This window comes from Cydia fagiglandana, chromosome 11 (assembly GCF_963556715.1).
Source record: "Cydia fagiglandana chromosome 11, ilCydFagi1.1, whole genome shotgun sequence".
Taxonomy (NCBI): domain Eukaryota; kingdom Metazoa; phylum Arthropoda; class Insecta; order Lepidoptera; family Tortricidae; genus Cydia; species Cydia fagiglandana.
Window position 1 is genome coordinate 10492738 of NC_085942.1, and position 17672 is coordinate 10510409.

A 17672-nucleotide genomic window follows, 5' to 3' on the forward strand; every position below is an offset into this window, starting at 1 on the left:
CTGTTCATCGTGATAACACCCAAGTGGAACAGACCTTTCTGGAGACCAGACCTGAAGAAGAGAGCTGTGAAGCGGCCGTTGAAAGTCCACAATCTCCGGGCGGTCCTAGTAGACACATCGACGAACCGCCCTCCCCCGCAAGTCAACGACTTAAACATCGAGGCCTGGCTCCTTTCGGGTGGGATGCTGTGACACCGGGCTGGTCGGACCAGGAGAAAAGTCTACTGATGTCCCATTGGCGTGCTTCTACAATAAAAACTTACACCCCGATATGGAAAAAATGGTCATCGTGGTGTACCAAAAATAAAATCAACTGCCAGGTACCCCCGCCCAGTGATGTAGCGAGGTATCTCGCACATCTATTTCTAACAGATAAGTTAGCTTACCGGACGATACTAGTTCATAAATCTGTTATAAGTGCTGTGTGTGAACCAATATCGGACTCTAAGCTTTCCTCAAATGCCCTGATTAAGAATATTTTAAAAGCAATATCGGTAGCGAGACCTCCGCCTCCTAAACCACCAGTTTGGGACGCGAGACATCTAATAAAATATCTTAAAAATACTAGTCCTGACTTGAATAGCTTGTACGACGTATCTAGAAGAACTGCCGCTCTTTTACTACTAGCATCGGGTCGCAGGGTCCACGATCTTACCCTGCTACACACTAGCGGGGAATATTACATAGATAACCTTCAATCTATTACCTTGCGTCCAAAATTCGGTTCTAAATCTGATAATGGGTCTTATCAACAGTCTGACTGGACCCTACTAGAAGCACCGGAACAGAATATAAGCCCAGTATTCTGGATACGTCAACTTATTAAAATTACAGAAAATGTCAGGGAACACTGCTCTAACTTATTTGTATCAACCAGAGCCCCAACCAAGCCTGCCTCACCCACGATGATTGGAGGTTGGCTTAAACGTCTCTTAGCAGAGGCTGGTATTGAATCAACTCCGGGTAGCTTTCGATCCGCGGTATCATCCTTAAACTGGCTGGAAAAATATCCAATTAATGATATTTTAGCTAAAGCTAATTGGCAAAACGAATCTACCTTTAGACGTTTCTACCACCGGGATATCCGCGGATCGGACACGAACTCAACTGAGAAGTCTCTGTCAAATTTATTTAAAGTTTGATTCTAACCTAGGGTTACAATATTTACCAATTACCTATAATACATAATTGTATTGAGTTACTGCGATTACATATGTATGTTACAATTACTATGCGTATGTATTATTTTCCTAGCCTGTAAGTGTAGCCCTATTGCTCGCGCGCCCGCTGATTCGCCACCAGGAGATAATAAACAGGTCTCAATAAACACCTCGGACGTAGAACGGAACACATAATATAAAAATTTTACCTTCCAATAAAATTTATATTATGTTTCCTGAGACGTCCGAGGTGAAAGTAATGTCTTCCTGGTAGCCCGTTTCTTTTTTTTTTTATACCGACGGTACTTCTCCTCAACAATGAAATGGCGGCTAAGCGAGGCGCGCGTGCAGCTCTGATTGCAGGTGAGGAAGGGGATTCTACGTCACAGCGTCAGGCGGAGCGACTACAAAGACGCTAGCGGCATCTATCGGCCACTGCGGCGTAACTCTCTCAATAAACACCTCGGACGTCTCAGGAAACATAATATAAATTTTATTGGAAGGTAAAATTTTTATATTAATTAATATGACGACGGTAAAAAATAATGTAGGTGTCTAGGTGTACATATCTAAATGGAATGAAATTGTAAATATAAGTACTTATACCTACTTATTGCATACTTTTATATTTTATTTTAATTATATTTATTAATAAAACAACTTGTCTAATTATAGTGCGACATAAAATAGTAGAAATTAAATAAATTGGAACTAAAAAGAATCCATACTAAATTGTTGCCATGATTAAGCAAATTACCAATCAAAAATGTGACGGTTAAATAGGAAGTGGCGCCCTCAATAATTTTCCACAATTTCTTGTCGGACTACACGTACCTATATTTTATCACATTTATTTTCGATATTTTTGGTTTAATCCAAATATTCCTGTTGCGTAACGAACTACCTGCCGAGCTTCTCAAGGGACCACAGCACAAGTTATAAAAGAAAGAAGAAGTCATCGCTCACCATCAGACGGCCTGTATGCTTTGGCATCGATCAGGTATAAAAAATCTTTTCAGATTAGACTTTTTCTCAATTCTCAATTCTTTATTTCATGAACAATACAGTATTGTGTTTGAAAAGTTTTTACATGCTAACTTACATTAGGTAGTCATACAGTACAATATAATATATTATATTAGGAACATACACTAAATAATTCTTAAGAAAAAAAAACCGACTTCTATGGGGCCCGGTGAAAGATTATGGTAGATGGTGCACTATGTAGAAAAGGAGGTAAAACCAGTACCTACTTTCTAGTAGCATTTCGTTTCCGTAAGGGTCGTAGTTATCTAGGCTAACCTAACCCACTTCTCCGATAGCAGTTCGGTTCTGTGAGGATCGCAGTTCGAACCTAATCAAACCCACTTTTCTAGTAGCATTTCGTTTCTGTAAGACTCGCAGTTCTAACCAAACCTAACCCACTTTTGTTCGGTTCTGTGAGGATCGCAGTTCAAACCTAACCTAACCCACTTAACGGCGCATGCGGTGCGGTGTACGGGAGTTTGAGCGGGAGGGGTTTGGCATCATCATACCCACATTTTATGGTAGGTAATCATAGTGGTTTATTTAGTTTAGGTATCATAGTGGTTTTCCGGGTCAAGGTCCGGGTCTCTGAGTCAGAGTCCGGGTCCGAGTCCCGGTCCAAGTCCGGGTCCGGGTCCGGGTCCGGGTCCGAGTCCGGGTCCGAGTCCGGGTCCGAGTCCGGGTCCGAGTCCGGGTCCGAGTCCGGGTCCGGGTCCGAGTCCGAGTCCGAGTCCGGGTCCGAACCGGATCCGGGTATGAGTCCGGGTCCCAGTCCAAGCCAAAATCGAAATTCGAAATCACCAAACATGTACTATGCGTCGTTGAAGAGTTCTGTTCTGATCATCATCAGCAGTTCCACTACATCAAATGCGACACTTTTTAATGTAAATGCTTGATTTTATGATGAAAATACAAAAAATTCTATACGTATGCCTTTAAGATTTGAGGAGTTCCCTCGATTCCTTATGGATCCCATCATCAGAACTCGAGCTTGACAGAAATGTGGCTTAAAAACTAAACTTGGTTAGCAAACATAACGAAGAGGACAAATCGCCAAACGTGAACTATGCGTCGTTGAAGAGTTCCGTTCTGATCATCATCAGCAGTTCCACTTCATCAAATGCGACAGTTTTTAATGAAAATGCTTGATTTTCTGATGAAAATACAAAAATCTCTATACGCATGCCTTTAAAATTTGAGGAGTTCCCTCGATTTCTCATGGATCCCATCATCAGAACTCAAGCTTGACAAAATTGTGGCTTAAAAACTTAACTTGCTTAACAAACATAACGAAGAGGACAAATCGCCAAAGGTGAACTATGCGTCGTTGAAGAGTTCCGTTCTGATCATCATCAGCAGTTCCACTTCATCAAATGTCACGTTTTTGAATGTATATGCTTGATTTGTTGATAAAAACACAAACATCACCATATGTATGCCTTTAAGATTTGAGGAGTTCCGTCGATTCCTCATGGATCCCATCATCAGAACTGGATTTTGACAAAAACGGGACCAATCTGTATGCATATACATACAATCAAAAAAATAATTTTCAAAATCGGTCCAGTAATGACGGAGATATGGAGTAAAATAAAAAAAAACATACAACCGAATTGATAACCTCCTCCTTTGGGATTTGGAAGTCGGTTAAAAAGAAAATACAAAACGTCACTAAAATGTCAAAAAGCTATACACAAAAAAAAAATTACAGCCATCACTAAAAATGTCACAAAAGTGAGATACAATGTCAAGAAATATAGAAATACTTATACAATTCAGAATTTTAAGAAATATATGAATTAGGAAAACAATATAAAAAAAAAATTGAACCGTAACATCGGGGTACTTTGTCTCAAAATCAAGATACTTTTTACTTTTCGTTTGAGCACTTCAATTTTAATCGCATTATGACACTTTTATAGTCATAGGTATTTAATTGTGGGTATAATCAACTCATGCACATACGTAAAACTTAATAAATCAACCTCTAAATATTTTTCAATTTTTCGCATAGTTTGAGCCAAAGTTGCGCTTTCAAGCGGGTTTCTTTGGCCATCGATTTTTCATTGAGTACAACGTAACGGTTTGCAATAAAAGCGCAAAGAAAGCTGTTTTTTATTACACAATACACATGTATATCAACTAAGGACATAGTAGTAAGATTCATTTGTTTTTATTACACTAAAAAAGCAAACTAATCAACACAAAGTAATAAATCTATTAAAAATGGTTTTTTTAATAAAAACTTTGCCAAAACAATCAGAAAAACCTTCTAAACTTATCGATCATAATCATTAGAAATAGTTAACGTATATAACTATAATTATCATATGAAAAATTAGTTTTCCTATAGAATTATTTTACTAGGTAGGCACTTAGTTAACAGTCGACTGTAACTAATCAGTCTTAAAAATTGATAATCATTTTATAAGATATTAAACTTATGCGGCAGATGTTCTTTATCTTTGTTTTCATTAATTCCATTACAATCTAGAGAATCTGTCTTTGAAACCTGAGCCTGTGGTTCATCCAGTGCTCCAGCACAGGACGAACCACTGGCTGCTGCTCCTGGGATCGCGATTTATAACCTGCCTCGATAGTAAATTGTCTTCTTAGTTAGCAGATTGATCTCGTGCCGTTATGAGAGCTTCAGTAGATGAAGCGAGACTATATCTGCGTCGCTGTTCTCTCTGAAGGAAATGTTTTCCCATGGGTCAAAGAAACCCGAAAACGATAGCCAAAGAATACTTTGATTTTCAATAACATATACTTCTCACAATAATGTCTTAAATTCTATGATTTATATCACATTAGGATCCTAGATACATATCTGTTACGATTAATAACAATCAAACACTTAAACTTATTTGCTTTCTTTGTTTCGAGAAAAAGTTTGCACATTATAGAATCGCGTAGTTTATAGGTAACAACTTGTGACCGAAATTATGGACTGACCAATCAGCGTTGTTAACGTGAAATTGTTTCTACCCACCGCCCCATACGGTCATCTATCGATGAATAGCGCGAAATACATCGATAGGTCCTGACGTGCAGCGTAACGGGAAGTTCAATCTTTTTTTTTGTTTTGGGACAAAGTAACCCCCATGGGCTAAAGTACCCCGATGTTACGGAACCATTGCAATGCCATCAGTAAATTTAATTCAATTATAATGGTTAAGGAAATCTGTTTATTCCGCAGAGCCACTCTGCAACCAAAACAAGAAGTTTTACTCTGTATAGTTCCTCCTCTTTACCCGGAACATAAGTTATTTATGGAGTGATGGGGGTAATGATCAAGCAATTGACTATCGCATTGTCATTAGGTTGTTAACTTTTTGTTTGTGTTACATTCATTTATTTGATTTATGTGCACTTAAATTATTAATTGTGCTACAAATGTCAAGCTTTAAAGAAGACTTAATAACCTAAATCTCTCTACTATAAGTTTTTATTTTTATTACTTATTGAATTAGAAGGTACGTATATCGTTATGGCTAGATATCGAAAGTTGTAGTTATGTTTAGTAAGCTAGAAGCTTACGTGATACATTATATGTCTACGGCATAAGAAAAGCAAAAGTTTTTCCTAGTTTTGATACGCATGGGAAAAGAAGTTTAGTATACTCGTAGTTTAGATTAGCTAGATACTTTTTTCCTCAGGCTAGTTAAGTAGTTGTATTGTAATGAATGTGTACAGCCAGGAAAATCACTCTTATATTTGGTAAACAATAAGAAACTCGAATATACCTTTTCTAAAAAAAATTACATACAAATAATAAATATCTATTATTTTATTAAACGGATAATATTGTATTCGGTAGTTGTATTTTTACGCTCTTATGACATGAATACCTAGCATACCTACTGTTTGCATATTTCCACCTTCGTACATATTTGGGTAGTACCATCACAATTAACAATGTTCATAATACAAAATATATAAATACAACCCTATGGGGGAGGCCTATGTTCAGCAGTGGACGTCTTATGGCTGAGATGATGATGATGATGAACCCTAAACGAGGAAAGAGACCTTTTTGTTCGGGCGACACAACTGTATATGCCTGGGCAGCGCATATTTTATGCACAAAGTAAACAACGTGCACCACATGCGACTTTATACTTACCAGTTCGTGACTTGGGTGGTTGGGTTGGGATATTTGTCAGTGTTTTGTATTTGTTTTACTCTGGGTCACCGACTTTCGTTTTACAAAGCTGTGAGGTTCGTCCTCATATTCATATTTACCAGCTTCTCCGACTTGACTCCGTCCATCATCGGGCAGGCTTGTTCACAATCTCGAATTTACTAGCGGTATAGAATCTCTTAGCCTCCGAAGAGACATTTGATCTCTGTGTCCCAGAGCTTCGTTTTCATCACCGCACCTCCCGACATAAAGCTTATCCCTACTTCATAGATACTTGGAACACTAAAAATAAGCGGGCATCACTCTCATTTCCTTGAACGTGTAAGGGGCAGAATGAGGCTACAACCTTAGATTTTCCTTTGTGAGTAGGTATTATTTAGCGTTCTCAAAATTCCGCAACATTTGGATGTTAAGTAAAAATGTAAATAAATTGTACGGCGAGCTGTAAAAATGCATGGTCATATTCATCAAATGGCCACGTGGTTTTGCGCTCGCTGTATCTGCTTCGAAACTTGAGGGTTTTGAAAGAACAAAGGGAAATCAATCCCAGGCCTTAGCAGGCTAAGAAATATAAATAACAAAATACCGTTTATTAGAATATAGGTACTATTGGTTACAGAAGAACACGACAACATTGATGTTATATTGTACCTACGTATTAGCCTAAACGGATTGAAGGCAAGTTAGGGAGGGTATTAGGTACCTGACAAGTAAATTTAATCGTTCTGGATCAATGAAATTTGCTTGCTAACCGGGACCAAAGACGGAAATAGGGTAAACCACAAAGCAGTCGGCTGTTGTAACCTAATTAAACCTAGGCAGCTTTGCATATAGGCAATATTGGCTTTGGAACTACAGGTAATCTAAAATATAATATCGAGGTTAATACGATGATGTTATAGGGCGGGAATTAAGTGTAGGTAAACATAGTTTGTTGTTATTATGTAATATGCTAATATGATACCCAAAGACAGGTATATACCTACTTACAGCCGTTTCAATTTGTGATCTCGTTAATCGAATTAGACTGAATATTTAATAAAATAGAATAGAGGTCTATTCACAATTTTATAAGAGCTGGAGCTACTAGGTACATATTATTGGTATAAACAAGCTCACTGAGAAACATGACATGACCAAGCTGCGCACAATTTATAAAACGTGTATCGTAATATAATGTAAAACATCCCTCCCACTACGGCATCAGAAAACACTTGCTGTTTTCATAAAATGTTAATGAGTGCGCCACATAGGTGCGCATTATTTGATAGGTAGGAGGTAGATATATTTAGCATACGCCACTGTCGCACACAGGCGAAAAATCAATAAAAGTCGGACAAAACCTAAACATTCAGGATTATTATAGAAATCGTATTAATGCAGGTTTTCCAATTAATAAAAATAAAATTACAATTATATTATGACATTTTATTAAATTTTGATCATAATATCTGGTTCTTCTAAAAGATTTAAAACATTTTGGCATATGGGAAGCGACTTTTTACTACCCAATTTTCTTAGTCCTGTTATATAAGGATCGGAAGACACTAAAAGTCTTTTCCATAGCCATTTGCCTAAAAAAAATGTGACTAAGCGCTCATGCTTGATTACACTAGTCATCGATTAAAATGAAAATTTTGTTAAAACGTCGCGTAAGGTCGCATAAAATAATGGTTGTATGTTAAAACCCAAGTTCTGTCGTTTCTAAAATTGATAATATCAAAACCGGATCTATCAGGAAGTTGTACTTTTCTCCTTGGTGAAGTTGAACAATGTGCAAAAAATACAAGACATTACACTTATTTTTTTTTAATAATAAACAAGCAAGCATAGCTATCAAAAGTAACTATTAGTAATTAGGTTATTACCTCCTAGAAGGGTATCCATCATTAAATCACAATTTTCTGAGAGCAAACGATAAATAAGTAAGCACATAAGTAACACTCGCAGAGCAGTAAAATATTCGCCTTTGAACAAGTCGAACTTTGGAATGAGAACGTGTCGCGTAGATGACTCTAACATGAAAATGATTATGCGAGTAGCGTGCACTGTTTATTGGACTACCCGCTAAGATTGGTTTTTGCCTGTTGGGGCTACTTAGAAGTTTTTTGTTTTTGTCCGACTTTTGTTGATTTTTCGCCTGTGTGTGTCGCCTTCGCTTCATATTATTTTTAATAAAATACCGATTACATTTGCTCGTATTTTGCACCTATAATGATAAACTTCTTCTAGTTAAAAGTTCATCGTCAATCGAACTTTTATATCGCTTACTGAACAAATAAATGACGTTCTTTAACAAGGTATATGAACCAGCCAAGTAGAACTTCAAAGAATCTTCATTTAACTTTGTTTTCAATAGTTCATCGTCATCGAGTTAATAAATTAACCTACTCGGAATATTGTCAATATTGTCATTGTTAGGTATGTGCTAGTCGACGTCCAGACCGATTTGTGTTAATTTACTTTGGTAGAGTTTCCAAATTACGAAATTTTACTAGATAAAGTACATATAAAGTTCGCTCGATAGATTCAAATTGAAAATACCAAATATTGCCCTGGGCTTTAGGTAACGATTGGTGACATCAAATAGTGAAACGATATATTTCAATATTCACTCTGCCGCCAGGCTTTCAGCGCTTTCTTTTTGTAATATTTCCGATGTTAAAAAGGCAAATGCTCCAAATTTGACGCATATTTGGCACATTTGTCATACTTTCCTCTTATACATAGAACCTTAGGCAGGTTAACCAGGGGCGAAATGTCCATGGAACTTAATTCAACATGTGAAAACCATACTTAACGGACATTTATAATCTAAGCCTTTTGTACAGGGTAAAAGAAACAGACGGTTCCTACTTCGAGGCGTTCACGGCGCTGTCATGGAGGCAGGAGAATCGTCGATTGGCGGCGTTGCGGCTCGCCGAGGCGCGTGCCGAGCGGCCGCCGCCAGCGCCGCACGAGCTCGGCCTGCCGAGCGTGTCAGCCCAACTGTCACATAAGGAGCATGAGCATCTTTATACAGAGGTATTCAAAAGTAGTATAATGCAATACGTTGCTTGTAATCTAGCTTACAACATAGCCCTTTGCGGCTAACAACTAGCATGACCACCTTTCAATAGTCGTCTTTTGGTTCTATAAACTGTTCGTCTATAAACTTAGCCCTTTTTTCAATCACGCTCAAATATTTAGTTTATCGAACAGGCCGCGCAGCTAAGATGCCAATCGGTTACGCTCCGTAGCAATCGAAACGTAACTGTCTCTGTTGCACTAATGTGGAAGAGTGATAGAGAGACATAAAGCTTTTCGTTGTCGAAGCGATAGCGATTGTAACCTAGGCTAGGCCGGCTGGTTATCGACGTTGACAATATGAACTGTTAATTAGTACCTACCTATGTCTTATTTGTATTTGTATTTGTATTTATTTATTTGCTGAATATGGGTTTACAAAGGTGTACAATAACATATTAATTAGTTCAACCATACCCTGCTTGGTGTAGCATGCAAAATTTAAAGTATAGTCGCACTAACATAAAATTATAACATAAAAAATATTAGAAATAACATGTCAGATTAATTATTAACATTAGAAAAGTCATGCAATTCATTATTTACAATTTCAAATTCCTATTTCTATTCCATTTCATAATCAAAGTATTCATGTATGGAATAAAAACACATGTCATTAAGCCATAAAAATAATTTCTTTTTAAACTTGTTGATTGGAAGGTCTTTTATGTCAGCTGGCAACCTATTAAATATTTTTATACACATATAAAATGAACTTCTAGCTGTTTGTTTGAGGCAGGTTTTTGGCAAAAATAGTAGATTGCGCTGTCTAGATATACGGTCATTGTAACTTATCATATCACAGTTTTTTTTAAAATGAGTTTCATTGAGGCGAACAAAAAGAGCCATTTCATATATGTACAAGGATGGTAGTGATAACAATTTATTCTTTTGCATTACTGGCTTACAGGATTCCATTTGTTTCATTTTGAAGATGGCTCTTATACATCTTTTTTGCATTATGAACGCCCTTTGCACATCAAATGAGTTACCCCATACTATTATACCATATCTGAGTGTAGACATAATGTAGCTGTGATATGCCAGTAATGCTGATTCTCGAGATACTGTTTGTCTGACTTTCCTCAAAGGGAATATAAATTTATTTATTTTACTACAAACACCATCAACATGCTCATTAAAGGTTAAATGTTCATCCAAATCTATACCAAGAAATTTGAAGCTTTTATTTTCGCTGACAGAATCACCTAAGCAAGTTATATTTAGCTTCAAACTTTGACGCTTACTAGTTCTAAATTGCATATACCTAGTTTTGCTTACATTTATTGATAGGTTATTAATTTCCAGCCAGTTGACTAATGCATTCAGAGTTCTATTAATGTCACTTTCAAATGTTTGCATATCAGTACATGGTATTACTACGGAAGTGTCGTCTGCAAATAGTACGGTAGGAAAATCTACGGCTTTAGGCAAATCATTTATGTAAAATGAAAACAGTAATGGGCCCAAGACACTGCCCTGTGGCACGCCAAAGTAATTTTCTCTGCAGTTAGATTTGTAGGTGTTTAAAGACTTGCCTTCCCTCCTAACAATTTCTGTATATTGCGTTCTTTGACTTAAGTATGACTCTATCCAGCGAAGCACATTTCCTCGCACTCCATAGTGCTCAAGTTTTGTCAAGAGTCTCTGATGAGCAACCAAGTCAAATGCCCTTGTCATGTCCAAAAAAAGGACTACGACTGGCTGTCCTTTATCCACACATTGTATGACATCCTTGAGTAGAGCAAAAGTTGCAGTAGCTGTAGACCTACTAGCTCTAAAGCCATGCTGCTGGTCTGAAAAAATCTCATATTTATCGGCAAAATTGACAAGTCTAGAATGCATAAGTTTTTCAAACAGTTTCGATAGGACAGGTATTAGTGAAATAGTCAGGACAGGTATTATTAGTCTTATTACAACTAGATAAGGTCTAACAATGATCACTTAGGTAAGTGTGTTGCTGTTATATCACTTATATCTTATTAACCTTTTAACCGCCATAGAATTTTTCATCGAGCGTGCTCGTGTCGCCGCCGCGCGCTGCTACGAAGTTGCACGAAATCTTGTCTTAACTATTTATCAGACCGCAGCGAAATGAGCTCGATTTTGTATGTCTGATATGTATCAGCCTACGGCGGGTTAAAAGGTTAAATGAGTTGTCGTTAACCCTGCCAACGCTAACGGTCAGCAGGCACGCGAGTCCCAGTCCCACCTCGTCCTTCCTAGCACACATTCCTTTACGTCGCCATTTTTTCATTAGCGAGCTACCTCAAGCTTTACCTGTGACGTACCTAATTGTTTTCTACATCCTCATAAGGTTACAAGAAGTGTTTAAGACCAGTGCCGTACACATGTCCATGTGGAGATCTTTGTGTGTGAACTTTCTGTCTAGTTTAAAATGATAGAGCTCAAATATCTCAAGGATACTTTTGAGACCGCCTAGTACAGTGAATAAGTTTGAATAAGTTAAGGTGAATAAGTTTTTGAAAATGTTTTTCTTACATTAATGAGCGCAAGTGTGCATGCACTGATATGAAATTGGTAACTATGATATTCTTTTTGAAATCTAAACATATTTTTACCTATTTACAGACCCGTATTTGGTACCTACGTAATCTACTAGTACTTACCTAAAACTTTACTTTCATATTTTTGTAAAGTTGGCAATCTTTGTGAAACTAAATTTAAGTAGGTACAAATATTATAATATTATGTATATGTACTTACATCCATGTATAATTGTATATACCTATAGTTTGTGTAAATTTCAAAGGAAAATGTTTGCTATCACCATTAAATAAAACAGCGTGTAAAAAACTTCTGGCTCTATTTTCACATGTCTCGTACCGGCACCGCGGCACAGAATAAATAATAGTACTATGTACAGAAGACTCACTCTCTAACAAAACGCGTCTGTTACGATCAGCACAGATATGGCCGCTAGGTGGCGACAGCGCCACGCGCGGCTTATGGCAAACTCCAAAATTGGGGCCGAACGGATGTACTTTTAGCTACCTGTAGCAAAGCGACGAAATCGCGGAGTGAGCCACACGCGGAATAAATCGCAGATCGCGTATACTTGTCGCCGGTTTTACTCCCAACGCTAACTAGAATGGAGCTTAGGCTTAACGGAGCGGGTGGAGTGGTTACCGGCCGAGTGGTATTGAACTTTCTGTGAGGGGCTTGTGATTTTGCACTTGGCCGGGGCTTTATGCAACTGCTAAAGGACGTCTTAAAACATTGCAGCTACAAAAAACTTTATAGACAGTTTTTTTCTTATTTCTTATTGTTTGTTCTAGCCCTGATAACATGTCTCAAAATATCCTAACTGCATTATCAAGAACTGTATCGAATTGTATTTATTTATGTTTACTGAGCTTGACAGAGAAAGGTAATTAATTTATCGCAACGAAAAATATTGAGACATTTTCATCATCAAATTGTAAAAAAATAAAACTTTAAAAGTTTTAATACCTCTATCACTATTGCTCCCTTTATATAAACCACTAGCTGTTGCCCGCGACTTCGTCGGCGTGGAATCTTATCTTCAACATTTTACATCTTTAGTACCTAAAATTTTCATATCCAAGCAATGTTGAAATTAAGTACTTTTCTTTTTTAATAGCAAGTTGTATGAAGTTTTAAGTCAAGTGGATTTTGATGTTGGTTGTAGAAATTACTTTTCTTGTATTCTCATAATAGGTACCTATGCCCTTATACAAAGATTCAAGTTCCGCATTCCGCACTCACAAAATATCTGATCTCCATACAAACTTTCAACCCCTTTCTCACCACCTTGGGGGATGATTTTCAAAAATGCTTGAATTAGTTTTCATGTTTTTTAATTTATTACCTTTTTTCCAAAAAGTTAAAGTTCCTAGCTTAAAATTAAATTTACACCCCAAGACGAATTTACATCCCCTTTTTAGCCCCCTTAGGGATTGAATTTCCAAAAACGTTGCAATTACTTTTTTTGTAATCGGCTATTATGTCTTTCTAAGAAGTTTCAAAGCATTTGTAATGGATTCAAACTTTGAACCCCATTTTAACCCTGTTACCCCTAACACAAAACAGTTTTACAAATCACTGAAATCACTTTTATTGTCTTCTAATAATATCCCTAAATACGAAGATTCAAATCCCGCGGTCGAAAAAATGCATGATATCCATACAAACTTTTCATCCCTATGGTGGTGAAAACGGGGTTGCCGTTTTCACCACCATAGGGATGAATTTTCAAAAAGCTGAAATTAGTTTTCTTGTATTTTAATATAATACCTTTTTACAAAGTTTCAAGTTCCTAGCTTCAAATAAAATTTGCACCTGAAGACGAACTTTCATCCCCTTTTTAACCCCCTTAGGGGTTGAATTTCCAAGAACGTTGCAATAACTTTTTTTTTGTAATCGGCTATTATGCCTTTCTAAGAAGTTTCAAAACCATTTGTAATGGATTCAAACTTTCAACCCCTTTTTAACCCTGTTAGGGGATGAATTTTACAAAACGCTGAAATCACTTTTCTTGTTTTCTAATAATATCCCTAAATACAAAGATTCAAGTCCCACACTCGAAAAAATGTTTGATATCCATACAAACTTTCAACCCCTTTTTCACCACTTTAGAAGATGAATTTTCAAAAACGCTGAAATTAGTTTTCTTGTATTTTAATAATATATCTTTTAACGAAGTTTCAAATTCCTAGCTCAAAAGAAAACTTTAACCCCATACAAACTTTCATTCCCTTTTTTACCCTGTTAGGGGTTGAATATTACAAAAAGCTGAAATTACTTTTATTGTCTTCCAATAATATCCCCAAATACAAAGATTCAAGTCCCGCGCTCGAAAAAATTATTGATATCCATACAAACTTTCAACCCCTTTTTCACCACCTTGGGTGATGAATTTTCTAAAACGTTGAAATTAGTTTTCTTTTTTTTAAATTTGATACGTTTTTACAAAGTTTCAAGTTCCTAGCTTAAAATAAAATTTGCACCCCAAGACGAACTTTCACCCCCCTTTTAACCCCCTTAGGGGTTGAATTTCCAAAAACGTTGCAATCACTTTTTTTTCTTATCGGCTATTATGCCTTTCTAAGAAGTTTCTAAGCATTTGTCATGGATTAAAAATTTCAACCCCTTTTTAACCCTGTTAGGGGATGAATTTTACAAAACTACTACTTTTCCTGTCTTCTAATAATATCCCTAAATACAAAGATTCAAGTCCACCACTCGAAAAAATTTTTGGTATCCATACAAACTTTCAACCCCTTTTTCACCACCTCAGAGGATGAATTTTCAAAAACGCTGAAATTAGTTTTCTTGTATTTTAATAATATATCTTTTTACGAAGTTTCAAATTCCTAGCTTAAAAGAAAACTTTAACCCCATACTAACTTTCATCCCCTTTTTAACCCCCTTAGGGGTTGAATTTCTCAAAATCGCTTCTTATCTCTTGTACACTTTATAAATGCAATCTGGTGTGCAAATTTCAACTTTCTGGCTTTTGTAGTTTCGGCTCTGCGTTGATGAATCAGTCAGTCAGTCAGTCAGTCAGGACACTTGCATTTATATATATAGATTATATATATAGATATATAAACAGAGAAGTACCAGCTATTTAAAAACATACGTGGAGATGTACTTTTGTCCCGTTTGATTTAAAATTCACACTGATAGGTGAGATTTTTATTATCTTAGAGCTGACAAGCAAAAAATAACGCACCTAACCTCCAGCTGTTCGCCACCTGCCATAAAAACGTTTGTTTCAGGTCTTGTATTGCATTGAGAATGCAGTGGGAGCGCCGGCCCCAGATGGGCAGTTCGCAGCGTACAAGGAAGACATGGTGGAGTACGCTCGGCGCGCGTTCAGGGTCGCGCCCGAGGTGCACGCGCGGGCGATCATGGCGGCCGGCAGCGAGCGCCCGCCCACGGTCGTACTCGGCTGCACGGTCATCGAAGCGGATGGCTTGGAGGCCAAAGATGCAAACGGTTAGTCTCAAATATTATTAGGGTCACTGACGCCCAAAACTTAAGTCACTCAAACAATAATATAGATTAGAAATGATTTCGCAGTACATGCTCGACAAGCGTAGTTGTCTATAATAAGTATGTACCTATAAGTAATTGAGCTAATATCAAGTGTTGTACGTATACTATGAAGTATTTGAATAAATTAAATTATTTTCAGAAAATATTTTAATTTGTTTTTATCAAGTAGAAACACTACTATAACTCTATAACTATATGCTGGTTCGATTCCAGCCTGGGGCACTGGAGGCCTTGGTCACTTTTTCTTAGTATATGACATTTATTTCAGTTTATCAAGTGTTGTATCAAAAATTTACCTATAGGCTCTATAATACTATACAGGGCGTCCCACGGCTATGCCACATGGAGGGAAAGTACCCTAAATATTGTAGATGGAACATTTTACTGAAAGAAGACATTATTTTAATTTAAAAAACAATTTAAACTGCATTCATAGATTTTTAAATAATTACATGGTTGAACCGGGAATCGAACCCGCCGCACGAGAAAAAAAAATCACCCTGTAGCTTTATCATACCGATCGAAAGGCTTGATCATAAGGATTATTTTTTGCTAAATAACATAGTGTCGGAAATAAAAGGAAGACCATGAATTTTAACATTTGATGTGAAATTCAGCGAAATAATCAAAAGAGTGCGGCTTTGTATCAACAGAATGAGACTACATTTTTATTAAATTGATTAATTTTGAATTAAAAATGTTAAAATTCGTGGGCTTCCTTTTATTTCTGACACTATGTTATTTAGCAAAAAATAATCCTTATGATGAAGCCTTTCGATCGGTATGATAAAGCTACAGGGTGATTTATTTCTCGTGTAGCGGGTTCGATTCCCGATTCAACCATGTAATTATTTCAATATCTATGAATGCAGTTTAAATTGTTTTTTAAATTAAAATAATGTCTTCTTTCAGTAAAATGTCCCATCTACAATATTTGGGGTACTTTCCCTCCATGTGGCATAGCCGTGGGACACCCTGTATAGAGAATTAGTAGGATGTACCTACCTATACCTACCTACCTATTACATTTTTCACCGATTATCTATGATGAAAAGAAAACACTGTTCAGTGTTCGCAGTACATGTTTACTCTTTAACATTTTATTCAAGTACCGTTGAAAGCAACTGCAGGTATCTTTTAATCTTTTTCCGTTATGGACGTTAACGTGTGTTAAAAAGGAAACGTGAAGGCCAGAACGAGGCTGCCGCGCTGTTCATTTAGATGCAAATAGATAGACAGCACGGACGGCTTTTATCGGACAGCATGTGCATCCATGATGATGCAACTATGATAGACCAAGATTGCTATTCCCATATTCCCAATAGGCAAGGCCCTAAGGCAAATCGGTACATATACTACATATGCGCCTCGAGATCCTTACCAAATGCGCAGTTTTTTATTCCGTACAAAACTTTGTTCACGGAACACTTATAGGATCACTTCGGTCTTACAAATTAGTTACCTACTTTATTACCGCCCGACCACGTTGGGAAATATTCTAAGTACTTTAAAGTGATAATATACCCTAGTCTCGCTTGAGCCATGTGACGACAGAATGTATGATAAGGGTCACTCGTAGTAACAACCTATTCACTTTTGCTTTAAAGAGACTTGGAAATATAGCCTTACCTTAAGAATTTTTTTCGTGCTTGGTCACATCTTAAAGATACAATTGCAATTGCACGTAATTTTGCAAACGGGAACCAATATCACAATAAAAGAATTGAAAATATTTAATATCTGGGGTCGGCAACTGTCAAAGGTTTGCATAGATGGCGCCATCATAGCTTGCCCCTTTTTCTATGAGATTTGGCTTAAAGGGCTGGCATCCAGGGTATTAAAAAAACAAAAATTTGACATAATTCTAGGGATTGACGGGGCAAGCTATGATGGCGCCATCTGCTAAAAACTTCCACCGGCCAACCCCATTGTACATCGGTATCATTTGTATAATGATCAGACTAAGGTGCCTAGATAGGAGTACCAACCTATTTTTGATATTTCAAATATCGAATGTAAACTATTGAGCATTTACCGTCATGATTATGATTACTATAAACGAAATTATCTGTTTTGATCGCATATACTTGATTTGAATATTGTGCTCTATTTACAGAACGCTGGTAATAAGCGTACTTAGTTAAATTGGAATATATTTACATCTTTTTAAAGAAGCATTCGATACAGAATTACAATTCCATCTGCGTTCGTCGCAGGAAAGAAAAGAAAAC

General features: G+C 36.9%; 2 protein-coding genes across 2 annotated transcripts in view; one reads left to right on the plus strand and one right to left on the minus strand.

The window, feature by feature from the left end:
* LOC134668995 (BAI1-associated protein 3) overlaps positions 1–17672 on the plus strand; it is a 116142-nt gene that overhangs the window by 16573 nt on the left and 81897 nt on the right. The window contains exons 3-4 of the mRNA XM_063526512.1: positions 9162–9354; positions 15162–15381. Of these exons, the coding sequence (XP_063382582.1) occupies positions 9162–9354; positions 15162–15381 (413 nt within the window). The remainder of the gene's footprint in view (positions 1–9161; positions 9355–15161; positions 15382–17672) is intronic.
* Positions 13661–17672, minus strand: part of LOC134668991 (multifunctional methyltransferase subunit TRM112-like protein) — a 246289-nt gene continuing 242277 nt past the window's right edge. The window contains exon 2 of the mRNA XM_063526507.1: positions 13661–13674. The gene's annotated coding sequence lies outside the window, so the exon portion shown is untranslated. The remainder of the gene's footprint in view (positions 13675–17672) is intronic.